Source organism: Phoxinus phoxinus, assembly GCF_949152265.1.
Source record: "Phoxinus phoxinus genome assembly, chromosome: 15".
NCBI classification, from domain to species: domain Eukaryota; kingdom Metazoa; phylum Chordata; class Actinopteri; order Cypriniformes; family Leuciscidae; genus Phoxinus; species Phoxinus phoxinus.
Genome location: NC_136890.1, coordinates 24,683,641 through 24,699,404, shown reverse-complemented (window position 1 = coordinate 24,699,404; position 15,764 = coordinate 24,683,641). Strand labels below are relative to the sequence as shown.

The 15,764-nt window shown below is 39.6% G+C and overlaps 2 protein-coding genes across 3 annotated transcripts; one reads left to right on the top strand and one right to left on the bottom strand.

Moving 5' to 3' along the window:
- Window positions 1-101: 101 nt before the first annotated feature.
- On the bottom strand, window positions 102-6,428 carry fam78bb (family with sequence similarity 78 member Bb). 2 transcript variants are annotated; one of them, XM_079638880.1, is made up of 2 exons: window positions 5,035-6,428; window positions 102-997 (listed from the first exon to the last, which is right to left on the bottom strand). In XM_079638880.1, exon 2 carries the CDS (start codon window positions 847-849, stop codon window positions 475-477), a length of 375 nt encoding a protein of 124 aa, XP_079495006.1. In that variant the 5' UTR covers window positions 850-997; window positions 5,035-6,428; the 3' UTR covers window positions 102-474. The 2 variants fall into 2 exon arrangements, with proteins under 2 accessions (XP_079495006.1, XP_079495005.1); XM_079638879.1 differs by lacking the exon at window positions 5,035-6,428 and adding an exon at window positions 2,424-2,830.
- Window positions 6,429-13,832: 7,404 nt separating this feature from the next.
- Window positions 13,833-15,392, top strand: foxe3 (forkhead box E3). Its single transcript, XM_079638876.1, has one exon. It carries the CDS (start codon window positions 13,904-13,906, stop codon window positions 15,164-15,166), a length of 1,263 nt encoding a protein of 420 aa, XP_079495002.1. The 5' UTR covers window positions 13,833-13,903; the 3' UTR covers window positions 15,167-15,392.
- The last annotated feature ends 372 nt before the right edge of the window (window positions 15,393-15,764 follow it).

The following is a 15,764-nucleotide window of genomic DNA, read 5'->3' as shown; positions in this document are numbered from 1 at the left end:
TTGTTTTGGTGGAGTATCCCTTCATGTATACCAGAAGAATGATTTATTCACCTTGATTCTTGAGTCTTGAGGTTTTAAGGCAAATGTCAATATCAAATTAAAGGGATAATTCACCCAAACTACAGTATCATTATTCCAAACCTGTTCGACTTTTTCCTCCGTGGAATGCAAAAGAAGAACTTTTGAAAAATGCTGTGTTTTCTTCTTCTATAAATTGAAAGTCAATGGTTTCCAATGTAGTTTTGATTCATTGGATGGACAAAAACTTCTTGTGTCTCCTTCACACAAGGAACGAAAGTCATAAAAGTTTGAAATTATTTGATGGTGCATAAATTATGATTTTTTTTTTTTTTTTAATGAACTGTCCCTTTAAGTGTCTCTATGGCCATTCAAGAACCAAGCATCTCTTTAAAGGCAGTAGTGTGGATTTAAGGCAAATTTTGATTGAAAACTTTCACGTTTTCCCACATCCTGCTACTTGGAGGGGATCACCACTAATGGTGGTCCTCGCTTGGGCCTCCACATTAGCACTTGGGCGTCATTAGCATTAGGTTTACCCAGAGCTTTAGGGGGGATCGGCTCCATATGAGTCAACACCTTGGGCTGGTCCTGGTGCACCCTGCCGGTTAGTCTTGCTCGAGATCCCAGTGGCTTGGAGGAGTCCACGGCGATGTCCACTTTCATCCTCCACTTCACCGTCTGCAGGAGGATCTTCTCCTGTGTGGCCATATTCAAAGCCACCAGCCAAGTGGTGAAGCTCTGGTCGCGTTTGATCCGCGTGAGCAAAGGCACATTGCTCTCGCTCACCGGTACGGCCCATGTTACGCTGGGGTAGAAGTTATCATTCATGCTGACAGTGAAGCGTGAGGGTTTGGATGCGGGGCCGGAGAGGGTCACCGTTTCCGTTGTGTTTCCGTACCACGGGTAACTCACGCCGTCCGAGTCGCTGATGGCCTTCACCAGTCCCTCTCGTAACTCTGGCAGCTCCCAGCTTGACCTGCGGAAATTAAACGTTTAGAGGTGATACAAACAAACACGGTTGCGCTGTTGAATGCTGTAAGTGAAAGAAGATGCTGAGTCCAAGTGTACAAATGATAATTGGGGTTATGGATGACATTCATTATCAGGGTCCCAGCTGCCTGTGTAAAATGACTCAGTGTGAGAGGACGTTAATGTGGCTGGGTGTTGTTAGGTATGACCCCATGCTGGCATTTCTTCTTTGGTACAGCACCATCTGTGTCACAGTAAACCCCACGCAACCACCCGCTCGGGCAGTAATACACACCCCCACACACATGTCCACACCTCCACACAGACAGGCCCCCCAGGCAGCATCAGAAGAGCCCACATCACACGTCACAGGGCTTGTGGGTGGGTGTGAGAATGTCTCTATCTCGTCTGCTGCTCTGTGTAGATAATTGCATTCGCCTGCAAAACTAAACTGTTTAGTACAGCCAACCACGCTGATGTTTCAGAGCAGCTATTCTGTTTTTATCCGCTGCCTCTCCCCGTCTGATCCAGTGACAGGCTGTGAAACTCATTTGTGGGAGTATAAATGAAAGAGCAGTGACTGATGAAGGTGCAAACACTCCTCCCCTTAGGCACTGAGCTGATGTATGCATACTCACTGAATATAAATCACTGCCGCACTGCACTGAAGTTATGCTTTGCCATACACTATTTAAAGTCGTAATTGAACAGACTAATGAAAAATGAATGGTCAATGACAACTTTTGTAAAGTCAATTTATACAAACATGATTTGAATGTGATAAACATGATTTCAATTTCTGAATTAAATTTAGTTTTTCTTTTTGAGTGAAGCTTAAAAATTAAGTGGTGTAACTGTCCAGAGATTGGGGGGGGGGAAGTCTCCTCAAAGGCTGAAATTATTGACTGTAGAAATGTTGACATAAGCAGTTTGCCATATTTCTTTTATAATTATTATTTATTTTTTAAATAAATGAATAGGCCTATCTTTTGTTCTGGTAAATCAAAGTCAGTGTGGCATCAATTTGATGCAAACCAAAAAATACATTTTTAAATGTCGGGTATTTTGTCCTTATGAAAAGGATGTTTTGTTCCGGTCAAAATGAGTAACTTTAAGAAAAACACTGGTTCATGAATCACGACTCAGATGACTCACCTGTATTCAACATTCAAGTATTTTAGTACCTTACAGTTGATGGCTATTTGGAGTCATTTCATTCAAATTAGGCTAATTGTTTTTTGAAGATTACAGACTGAAAGAACTTTGCACAATATGTTTCAAACTAGATTTTTAAATACTTTTATAATCTCTGACATCCTTATTTGCCACTGACCCAGATAAATGATTGCTTATCAGTGGCTTAATTTCCACATTTTTAGTTCATTTAGTGAAGAGCAAGGGTATCGAAGGCATAAAACATGCACCAGGCTTACATGCCGAGGTCTCCATAAGTGTTGTAAAATTCCATTTGAGTGCACGCTTGAATCCAACCCACAACCCAAGTCTCATTTCGAGGGATCGGCGGCATCACTATCCGGGCGGAGGCCTTGAAGTACGGGGTTTTGTAGCGGAGCACTATGGGGGAATTCTCCTCGATCACTGTCGGGCAATGGTCAATAGTAGCAGACACGTCGTAAACAACGATGTTCTCGCGTTTGATTCGGGGCTTGCAGGCGACACTCTGAAGGCAACCCATGGCTGGAGAGGGTCAGAATAAGGGTAATCGGCCAACCGAGTAGGGTGTTCAAAAAATAATAAATATACTTTCAAATGTCCGAAAAAACGCGTCGATCTAAGCTCATGTCCAATCCACGCGCCCAAAATAGTTAGGCTACTCCTCGAATTAATAAATGTAGGCTATTTGGATTATGAAAAGTCAACGAAAAGACATAAACGGGTGTCAATCAAAAGCACGTGCTTTCCCCCAAGTCAGTGCCATTTAGATATGACCAACAGATATCAAATAACTGTCTAGTTACTCGGGATCAACAACAGGTTGCAAGACCTCCGACCATCTCTTGATCTTCGATGTGCCCATGCCTTTGATTGTCACTCGCGATCGGGTTTAAGGGTTGTTTTGGGCTCCCACTTCAATCTGATATGTTTCCTTTCAAATCCACATGGCCTTTTGCAGCTCTTCGCCCTTTCATCCGTTTCTTTCTGGTCCGAGTTTTCATGTCACAACCGGAGGCAGAGCAAAAACTGTCAGGTGTGGCGGACCGCTCGCCTCGACAAGAGCTGGTCGCGATTCTGTTTTTCTCGATTGATGTTTGCGCTTTCGGAACAACAGTCAATCTCAAAGTATTTCATGATTTACAACGGAGGAGGAACCGCGAAAAGTATGTTACACCGCGGAGTGTTGCTCTCGATCACATCACAATTGACGTTCCGTTATAGCGTGTATTCCTTCAGTAAACACAGACATCCACACAAACACGCGAGGCGTCCAGATGAGATTGGATAAATCGTTGAAATGTGCACTGTCAAAACGACTGCTATTCAGCTTTTAAATACACCGTTCCCATGTCCGTTGTTGATGTGCACGGCGTGGTCGCTGTTCTGTTGCTGTGGTGCTGAATGAACGGTCAGAGGCGCGTGGGAGTACCGGTGCACATTATAGCCCTCCTCACGTAGAGCTACACTCAGTTCATCTAGAGCTCTCCGTTAAACAAAACCAGGAAAAAACTATGTAATGCAATAATGGAATAGCTAGTGAAATGCATGACTCAATATTGATGTACCGAGTTTGAACCTGTTGATAATGTTGGATCTTATGAAATCCTTTGTCTATTCGTAATTATTTAGTAATAGTAGGCTAGCTTATATTACTTATGCAGGCGTATATAGATAGGGCTACACGATGTTGAACACATAATGATGTGTCCTCCGATATAGTTGGCTTGTGTTAGCTAGCCTAACACAGATTTGCCATTGTAAAAGTGGGACAGATTTTCAAAAACAAAAGGTAGGCTAGGGATGGAGATGTCATAAAAGTAGACATTTTTCGATATACATTATGTGTAAACCTCGTGTCACGTTTTTTTTTTTTTTAAATCACTGTCTGTTAACCCTAGTAGGGTCGACAAAAGACATTTGCTTTTCGAAGAAACTTAAAGGGATAGTTCATTAATTATTCACCCTCATATCCTTCCAACCCCGTAAAACTTTCGTTCATCTTCGGAACACAAATGAAGATATTTTGAATGAAATCTGAGAGCTTTCTGTCTCTCCATTGATACGCAACGCAACGCAACTTACACTTCAAAAAGTTAATAATCGTAAAACTAATCCATATGAATTGAGCGGTTTAGTCCAATTTTTCTGAAGAGACACTATAGTTTTATATGATGAAGAGATTTCATTTAGACTTATTCACATTTAAACATTTATCAGCAGACATAAACCAAATGTCATCTGAACCTGTCTGGCGGGAGAATGAACCTCATTGGTTCTTTCAGAAGCTCAAACGAGCTGTGTAACACGAGAACTAACCTCATTGGTTCTCGCACGTCAAGCGAACATGCTTGAGCTTCAATTTAACTGATGTGTGAGGTGATGAATGTTTATGTTATAAAAAGCCTAAATGAAATCTGTTCATCATATAAAGTGATCGTGTATCTTCAGAAAAATTTTACTAAACCGCTTAATTCATATGGATTTGTTTTACAATCTCTTCATTCACTTTTGGAAACATCAAAGTGCCAGTTAGCTGTTTATGGACGGACATAAACTCTCAGATTACATCAAAATGATCTTTATTTGTGTTCCGAAGGTGAACAAAATTTGGAAAGACATTAGGGTGAGTACCGTAGCCTAATTTTTAGTAGAATTTTCATTTTTGGGTGAACTAACCCTTTAAGCGATTTCGCCATAGAGAAAGCACAGGCACCTGAGTAAACCTTAAAGATGAAAAACGTTTAAATGCTGCAAGTCAAGAGATAGGCCAAAGCAAAAGGCAATTTTACTGCTAACTTTAAGAGCAACATTTTCACTTGCAGAATTGAATATAATAATTATTTTTTTGTAAGTTTGATCCATATTTACCTCCTTTTCTCTCTTACATATTAGGCTAACACACAGGAAGATTATACAGCGCGAGAGACATGTTCCGCTTCTTAATTGGTGGCTTTCCGTGTTACCATGACAACCAACATAGACGGACTGTCGTCACTAAGGCCTATCTCATGTCAAATTTATCCGTCAGGGAAACATCACTGTGAAAATTGGCTGGTATCTTGTTAAGTACGTGTGAGGTCAGAAGAAGATGATGGTGATTAGTGAATCTGAACGCACCCTGGAGTAAAGTACAGATTGAACGTGTACAGGTGTAAGTGACATCAGAATGACAGCCGACTGCCTCTTTAGGATCAATTGCTTTGTTGTATTTCTTTTTTTTAGTCGCTTTACATAAAATGTAAATTACTATATCCCTATTCGTTCTTCTAAAGCATATAAACAGCCCACAGAATGAGATAGAGCGATAAAAAGAACTTTAGGATGTATACCTTTCCTTATTTTACCTATGTGTCACGTGACATACATATGATATGAAATGTATTATACGAGTCACGCAGTCTGTTTCAGGAACACTAAGCACCACTCAAAGAAAACGTTAAAAAAAGTAACGTTTCATCTTGTTTCCTTGTCTTTATTTATTTATTTTTATAAAATAGCATGCCATGTCTCTCTAAGGCACAGTCTGCATTTACCAAATGACCCAGCAGAGGGAGATATTGCTTCTGAGAAATGCAAGTCAATTGTAGGACTAGCTCGGATTTTCTGGTAATGTGTCGGTGGTGTAAAGTGCACTCTTTCATACACTCTTTTTTATTTTATTTTTTATTGGTTTAATGCATAAAAATGTTTGCAGTTCTGTTACCAGAATTTTTATTTTGTGATTATTTTTTTTTAGGTCATTACATTGTTTTGGAAAATAGCATAACATAGGAATAACATTTCTTTATTCAATTTGTTTCTTATGTCCTCTGTAGTGGACACCAGGACCCATTTATTAAGAAAATTAAAATAAATGAAAAGACACGAATAGGCAAAAACAATGTTTTTTTTTTTTTAATTCAGCAATCAATTTTTAGGTTTCAAGCTTTTTTTAAATCCAAGCTTTGTATAAAGATGATTCTCAACTATGTTATATAAGATATAACAGACTGGTTTCATATGCCATTTTACTTCATGCAATATGTGTGTAAACATGGCCAAGTGTCATTCCCATTCTATGCAATGCATCTATACACTGTATCTAATTTGCATATTAATGTATTTTTGGGGCAACATGTAATGAAAAAAGACGTGTAATAATGGGGAATATTTTAATAAGAATGTCATATTTCATAAGAATATTGGTATATAATTTCTTTCCATATTCACTTATGTTTCCCAAAATACCTGATATGCCATTATGAAAGTCCTGATGTCCACTACAGAGGTCATGTATGAAATCGATGCCCTCTTTAACAGAAAATCATATTCTGATATTACAGATTTAATTACTGATAATTGCAAAATATTATATTTCAATAAGAGTGCTACATTTGATCATTCAGTCATTTTAAAAGACCAAGGATAGGGAGTTTTCATGGTAACACCTACAAACATTTGGTATCTCTGCAAAGCCCCGAATGTGCTTATTACAGGACATCCAGACTTAAAACTTTGACATGTATGTTGTCAGAGAAATTTGCTAAAATATAATGTCCTCTACAGAGGAAAAAACTCCATTGCTGGGTCTTTTTGTTGTGTGTGATGCATGTTCATAGTTTTGTGTTTCTGAATCTAGCTGGGAATCGAAATGACAATGGAGAGAACAAGAGGATAAGCAATTGAGAGAGAGAGCGAGCAAGAGAAAGAAAAGGGAGGAAGCAGTAATCTTAGTTCAGCCGCCTGGTTCTGTTAGATCAGGCTTCTGGTGGAGTGGATTAGAGCTTGGGTGAAAAAGAGACCTGGAGAAAGAGCCGTGAGATGTCTGTCGGGTAGCCTGTCTGTCTGAGATGGCCCAGCGCTAATGGACAGGTTAAGATGGTCTGTAATCCTTACATGGGTGGGTAAATAATCCTATGCAGAACGGGTCTAGGCCACTTTAGCATCTATTCAAACGGTGTAATGTGACTCGGTGGAGGGACACGCATGAAAATCCTCCTTTAGTAAACAAACACAACAAAACACTTAAATCCAGGTAATCTAGAGGAAACTGGGGCCGTGGAGTAGAACATGGAAATACCAAAACATCTGAGCATTTGAATTAGATGTTCAGTGGTTTGCTTGGTGTCTTTTAAGATGACACGGGAAGTGTGTGTGTGTGTGTGTGTGTGTGTGTTACTCGGTGAATTGCGGGAGGAGCACAGAAGCTGAGGAACTCATCAGAAACCTGTTTGTATCTGACCTTTCTGCTTTAATGAAATGTCATAAAGATAAAAGAGGAGTAATGTGTGTGTGTGTGCGCGCATGTACGCAAGACCTGTTTGTGAGTGTCAGCAGAATATAAGCCTAGATATGTACGTTATACGTTGTCTTCCTCTTTCTCCCTCCTCTTTCTGTCTTTCTCGATGTAATAAAAGGTTAGAAATGCTGAAGCTCCATCTCTCATCACTATTCAATGCTCAGCTACACCGCAGATGCCTAGAGACCACGACTCCTGCCAGACTTTTAAGCTAATTACGTTTAATCCTTTCACACTACTTTTCAATTATGAACATTTTCTTTGAAGAAATAAAAAAATTCCAGTTATTGTCACATCTGGGTCTAGTTCATAAAAGGTTGTATAGTACTAATAGAAGAGTGTAACTGGAAAGTCAATATTTCTTGGAGTCTAACCAAAACTTTGTACCAGTTTTTTTTTTCCAGGCTATGAGCAGAGTAAAGACAAGGACAAGTGTCCGTTGAAAGATAAAACTGGAATAGGACAGAAGGCCCTTGTGTCTTTGCGGTCGCCTCTGTGTCTCATCTCAGAGCCTTGTGGCCTCACTTGCGTCACCTGATCACTTTTTTTCCACCGAGATTTTATTAGTGGATTGGACCATCTATTTTTAGTATTGGTTCATTTTTACATCTATTTTCTAACTCAGATTTGTCATATCTGATATTTATTGGGTCCTTTCACTAATAGGGTCTCCTGCAGGCAGGTAAATATTTTCTGTGGTGCTTCAGGACTGAAGAGCCCTCAAAAGCCCCTTTTGCTTGCATATAGACCCAGACACATTCAGTCAGTCAGTCAGCAGTCTGAGCCACCTAAGGCTTCAGGAATCTCCTGCCTGCTCAGGGCACTTCCCGCTCAGAAGCAACAAACCCACTAAAACCTACAGTAAACGCCACAAACACTTTTATGACACACATACAGTGGATTTACAAGCAAAATGACTCTGATTATTAGAAACATCTGTTTAAACATTTTATTTCCTTTAAATGCAGGCAACGACCATCTAATGAGAGCTGACCATTGCACTGCTACATCACAACATTTATGGTATTTTTCTATGGTGCAATTTCACGAACACAATGAATTGTTTCAGTTATTTAAAGGAAATTATTTTCAGACTGATATTAAATGGATAGGTCATTCAAAATCTGTATCATTACATTCCAAACTTGATTTTTCTGAGTTAGTTTCCCTAGCTGTTAATAGTTTTCACACACCTGTTTCTGTTCTCCTACGTTCTCTGTGTATTTCAACGACAATGATATGCTTAAAATGGATACTTTTTTATTTGAGTTTTCCACGTTCAGATGACACCATTGTCAAAACAATGCCAATTCACACGGACCCTCGTAAACTGCTAAAAACGCTGTATTCTGCTGCCAGGCAGTTAGATGGCAATGAAAAACTATAGACTGAACACGTAATGTGTGCATGACTTTCGTTTTCAGAGACTCGTGTTTTTGTTGTTTACACGGACACCGTTTTCAAAAATGTACACCGAAACCCGTTTTCAAAAGTTTGCGTTATCAGGCACCCAAAACACTGTTGTCATGTAAATGAATGGCCAATACGTATAAAAAGTTTTACGGTTTTAGTTGAAAACGGTTTCGTGTAAATGACCCCTAAGCCTTGAGTTCTTTCTGTTCAGTGTCCGATATTGTCTATGTTATATGGTTGTGTGAACGTTTAGCTCCTACGATCTCCTGAATGTTCTCTTGCTGGTTTAATAAAGACTGTTTGGTAACACTTGATATTTTACAGTGTCCTTGTTACACATATTACATGTAGTTACTATAGTAATAACTATAAATTATACAACTATAAATTACAAGTAACCCTACAACAAACAATCATAACCCTAACCCAGTAAGTACATGTAGTTAATTAATATCACTCAGTACCTAAATGTATAATTACATGGTAACAACACTGTAATAAAAAGATGCTGCTTTAAATTAAGTACTATCAACTTCAGTTACATAAAAAATAAGTTGAACCTTGTATAACTTATTTAAAAAAAAGTAGAAAATTGCTTAACTTAATTTGATGAGTTAAAGCAATGTGAAGATATGTTGTCATAACTTGTTGATCATATAAAAAACATATTTGCTGTGAAGGACATCTTAAAATACAGTCTAACCGACTACATCATGCACATAATTACTGCCACCGTGACATCTGACAAATGTCTCTGTGTTTTTTGTCCTATACTGAAAGTCAATGGGTTCCAATGTTGTTTAGACCACAAGTCATACAGTTTGAAACTACATAAGGGTGAGCAAATTACATTTTATTTTGGGGGGGGGGGGGGGGGGGTGAACTATCTCTGATAGTTAACCAGTGTAAATGACATCACAGGGTGAAAATTTATTCAAAAACATGACTTTGTTGACTGATTTTAAGCTTTACATAGCCTACTTTTACCACCGTAGTGACCATATCACACAACACTGGCAGATAGGAGGATTGCAGTGAAAAAAAAAGGAAGGGAAACTGATTTTTGGTGAGGATTTGACCTTGTGACCATATTTGTGCTAGTGAGAGTGAGTTCTTGTCTTTGTGCATGACTGCAGGCCCTGAGGCTTAAAATCACAAAGCGCTGTCATTAAGAGTTTGTTGATAAGATCAAGCAATGCATGCTGCTTAAGGGGTGCGCATTTAGTGCTACTAGAGGATTACAGACACAAATCATGTTCGGATTTTTTTATTTTTGCACTGTCCATCTCATAATAATTTTTTTTAATGCAGTTCTACAGGGTAAAAAATAAATGGGGACATAGATGTGTATAAAGTGTTTGTATACAGGTTTGACTATATATTTGTGAAGGCTGACATTTTGAACATGTCCTACTAATATGTTCAAAACTTGACATTTTTGAAAACGGGTTTGTGGGAGGATTCAGTTTCAGGGTATTGTAAATATGACTTCCACTTTACTAATATAATGAAGTTGTGGACATTGATGTGTCAAGAGTTACAGCAAATGTTTATGCCGCTCTTAGCTGAGAATGTCAGTGTCCTGTGTGTTGCATGCTTGTGCGAGCGTGATAGTAAGTGTGTATATGCATTGTGTCTTTGTGTGTGTGTGTGTATCTGTGAGAACCATGTTGGAGCGCTTTAGCGAAGCAGCGTAGCGTGCAGTACAGGAGTGATGTGGGCTGAGCCGACCTGACCGAGCCCCGGCCCTCCACTAATCCTGCCGTTTTCAGGAGCCCTGGCCCGTACTTGATGAGCTTGGGTAAGAAAAGGGGCATCTCTTTCTCCCGCTCTCTTTTCTCTTTTTCGTTCCCTCTCGTTCTTTCATTCTCTCTCTCTCTTTTTTTCTCATGCACCCCCTCTCAAACCCCAGCCCTGCCTGGAGCCAGTGTGCAAATGAATGAGTTCCAAGTGTTTACTCAGCAGTTCTCTCTCTCTCTCTCTCTTCTCTTTCTTCACATCTCTCTCTCTACACTGACAGATATAGCTGAGGTGAACACAAAGCTAAATTTCAAACATCTCTTGCAACATAGAAAAGTTTAGGGTTAGTTAGAGTTGTTTGACTTATATTATTATACAGTGGCATCAAAATGTTTGGAACACTTGGAAAAAAATTACCGAATTTTAACAGTAAAAGTTAAAAAATGATCGACACTTTCCCTTACTCTATAAAGTGAAACATTTTAATAGATCTAATGGGACCTTTCATCTAATTTTACCGTAAAATACTGTTACATGTTCTTTTTCACTTCCAAAATCTGTCAAGTCATCTTATAATTTAAAGTAAAAAGTCATACAAATAGACTTCCCTAGAATTCTCTGAGAGACAGCTTGCATTTGATGTTTTTTCATTGAAATAACAGTTTCTTAGATTTTTATATCAGTTATGTACATTAGGGTTATATAATATCTTGTTAAATTAATATTTTTTGCATGATTTTAGTATCGCGTGTTATCATGATGATGTTTTGTTTGCATATATGACACCATGCACATGGTCCTTCATGTGTTTTTAGGGTGGCTGTCAGTATATAAAGGTAATAAATATATATATATATATATATATATATATATATATATATATATTAGTAATTTGGTGTATAACAATATTTTTTGTAGCCTACTATACATTTCATTTAAATCTGTAAAACTTAAAATGCTGCTATCGGATTTTTATGGTAAAGTTTTGGCAAACATGGCTTCCTTTTTTTGTGTGTAAATGTATGAATGCCATTGCACATTTTTTTCAACAATAACCGCACAAAAGTGAAGTTAGACAAAAAAAAAAAAGTTTGTAAGGACAGGGAGGGTGTCATTCTTTTCTGGTGAACTATCCTCATAAGTGTCTAAACATCACAGAAAAGTTTTTCCCGTGCCTTTGCTCGAAGTTGCAAGTGTATTTAACTTTAATAGCTATTGAGCCATTCAATCTTAACTGCCCATTTAATTCAATACAACCGCCAACAATGCCCTGAGGAAGGTAAATCTTACATTTTTACTGGATATTAACATGTTGTAGACTTGTCATAATGCATTACAAACCAGGTCCAATTTATTCCAGCACTTTTTGAAGAGTTGTCAGACTCTCTGGTGTGTGTGTGTGATAAGAGAGTAATATTACGGGGATTACCGTGAGATGGTAGGCCCTGGGGCTGGTGGATGAGGGTGTGGGGGAGGAGGGGCTGTTTCCTGGCTGTAGCCCTTGTTTGTCTGCCTGACCTGGCAGTATAGGGGCAGATCCTGCTTGGATACAACCCTGATCCCACGCCTGTCTGAAGCTGTTAGCCAGCCGCTCTGTTCGGCTAGCTAGGCTTAGCGCGTCTGGGCACAGGGGGCCGCCACATGCTTTGTGCTTGGGCAGGGGTGAATGCTGTTTTGGCTTATGACTCTGGTCTTATTCATCCTACCATTTCTTTCCTATCAGTCAGAGCTGAACACTATCTGTCCAGTTTCTCACTCTCATCCCTTTTTTGCTCACCCCTACCCAAACATGCATGCGCTTACCGGTTTAAATGATATATCGGCTGTCTATTTAGAAAACTTGCTTTGAGCTTAAGTCATAGTGAAAAGGTCTTGGGTAACTTTCTACCTCCTGACCTTCCTGTAGATCCCTTGTGTTGAAAAGCAAAGCCCTGGTAATTCCTTGATAGGTTTAACTATTCATTTACAGCTAAAGAGAATTCTATGTGTACGCTGTTATTGTCTTTCTGTAATTCGATCAGTGAAATCCTGGGCGAGAAGTTGACGTTGAATGCTATGATGCTGTATTAGCACCTGCCCTTCTATAGTCTCATTCTGGAGAATACAAATAAACCAGCAGTATTTTCTTAACATTCTGTAAAGTTTTCACAGCTCAATTGCTGTTTTTAAAAGCTTGTTATTATTTTTCAATTGGTGGATTGAGAGGTAGTTTGGGAAGTCTCTTACAGCCTTTCTGTGTGTTGTTTCTGTCCTGGATACACAGTGAACCCATGGGCAAACTATGAGAGCGCGCAAGAGCGAGAGATCAAAGATAGAACTTTCAGTGAGCAGCCTGTTCTTTTATTTGTCCTTTCTTGCACTGTAAAACATTTCAACCGGCTAAAATGAAAATCTTTAGTTTGATTGCTGCCTTTTAAGAGTCTAAGTGGTGCAAATGTGGCAAACTGCGAGGAAAAGTTTTTGCACTTTTTGAACCACGTCGACTCAAAAATGGACAAAAATGTAAATGGATGGATAGAAAGTTGTATAAATCACACAATGAGCAAAAATTAGTCAACAAATTGAGTATTCATAATGTTTCAGATCATATGAAAAAGCCCTCCGTGAAACTGTTCAACTTAGAACATTTTGCAGACAAGTATTTATCCTCGACCTCTCCAACCTTTCCTTCCTAATCCTGTCACTCTTAAAACCCCCAAGTCAGTGGAAGCTATTATGTAAGCCACTTTGCCTTATCTGATATCGCACAATGTATATTCCATATAAGGTCACAAACAGGTACGACTTCCTTTGTGTTTTTCCTTGAATGACAGAAGAGGAAATTGTTTATTTAGCTCATATTAATCATTAAGGTAATATCAAAAAGCTATAGGTTAGAAGTTTAATGTTTCAATTTATTTACCTTTTCCTCATTTGTAACTTTTTTTAAATAACTTTTTGTGAAAAGTTTGTTATAGTCAGGTTAATCAGGCTACGTGTCTTTAAATTACATGTTCTAAAAAATACAAATTCACCCATCCAAAATTGATTTAACGCTGATCTTCTGACCTTGCATTCTTTGCTAGTGAGGGGAGAACTGTCACCCAATCGATCGTCACGAGGCGGCCGGTGTCGTCACTCTGCCCGCTCTATAAAACTCCCCCCGACTCACTCACCTGGTTAGACAAACACCTCTAATCTACAGCTGAGTGCACGCTTATTTTCATAGGCTAGCCAATATTTTTACAGTCTGTTTAGTTGGCAAATTGAGGGAAGTTTAAATTTAAAAATTCTAATAGCCATAAAAGTTTATAAAAGACAACTTTTATGAATCTTGCAAATTTTTCATATTTCACTGGCATGTGCAACATGACGGCAGAGTCCCAGCACTCGCCAGCCGAGGCGGCCAGTCCAGTGGTGCTGTCTCCCAACGTGAGCCTGGACTCCCCGATACCTCTTCCTTCACCAGCGCTCAACCACCAGGCTCGAACCAAGGACGGTGTTCTCATCAAAGCCGAGCCTCGGGTCAGCAGTCCAAACACCGAGAGGGAGGAAGTGGTCTCACTGGGTCAAACCGAAGAACATCTGCCCGCCACTGGCAGCCGGCGGAGGAAAAGGCCAGTGCAGCGAGGTAAACCTCCCTACAGTTACATCGCACTGATCGCAATGGCCATCGCCAATTCACCTGAGAGAAAACTCACCCTCGGCGGCATCTATAAGTTCATCATGGAACGCTTTCCTTTTTACCGCGAGAATTCCAAGAAGTGGCAAAATTCCATACGGCACAACCTCACCCTCAATGATTGTTTTGTGAAGATCCCGCGAGAGCCCGGTAGGCCCGGCAAAGGAAACTACTGGACGCTTGACCCCGCCGCTGAGGACATGTTCGACAACGGGAGTTTCTTGAGACGGAGGAAGCGCTTCAAGCGAACTGATGTAAGCACATATCCTGGATACATGCAAAGCTCGAGCGCTTTCACGCCAACACCGATGGGTAGACAGGCGTACCCCAACACCTTGTACCCGGGTGTGACGTCTGGCTACGGGTCTCAGTTGGCTGGTTCCCCGCACCCGGCGATGCTGCATCACTATCAGGCATCGGCCGGGGTCACGCAAGGCCAGCCCAGGATGTTCAGCATCGATAATATTATTAGCCAGCAGACAATGATGCAAAGCGGAGGAGATCTCAACTCGCAGTCTCTCGGCATGGGAGACTTGGGTGCCATGACCTCCAGCTGTTCCGTGTCAAACTCTGACCCAACCTGCTTTCAGACGCAACAGATAAATCCAACGAGCAACATGCTGAGCAGGAACACGGGATCTCTTGCTTCAAACATGACAACCAGTTACACGTACCCCTCCTCGGTTTCGCCTACTCACCTGTCCGGGGTCACGCAGTCCAGCTTCTCCCCGGGAGGTTCACAGGTGTACTGTTCGGGGAACAGGATTTCTCTGCCCCCTGTGCGCTCTGGCTCGTGCGCAGATCATACAGAATCTCTTTTAGCTCTCTCCGGACCAGCAATGAACTCCTACAATAATTCATATATGAGACAAGCCAATTTTGCCTCGGGACTGGAGCGATACATGTGAAAACTTCTGCACAACGTGTTCCACTGCATGTCAATGGCCACGCGATTGAGTTCATATTCCTGATGATTATGTAACAAAACTTTTGTAGATAACGTGTGACTGAATTAACTCGTTTTTGGTATATGTGTTCAAATATTTTGTGTTAAATAAAACGAAGAATTACAGTTCTGGAATTCATATGTTGTCTGAAACATTGTTTGACTAGCCTATATCAGAAGACAAAACTACGCACAGAACAATGTAAATATTATAAGCAAATAAATGTGTTTTTGTGTAATAAATGTTCGTTTGTACTTCATTTAACTAGGCTAACCTAAAAAAAAAACTGCATTAGGTTTATGTTCGATTTTCAATACCCAATATAATAATAATATATAATAATAATAGTAGCCTATTAATAATAGTAATAATAATAGGCTAATAATTACATCCATGTTTGACACGATAATCGAGATATAACACGTATCAACTTGTAACTCCAATCTTTGTTTAATAGTCCGTATACAATTTAAATAATTTGATTTCATTTAGGTTATTTAACATTGGTTAAAATGTTTCTATTTAACCAGAATTAATAATGTTGTTATAGCCTACAGCA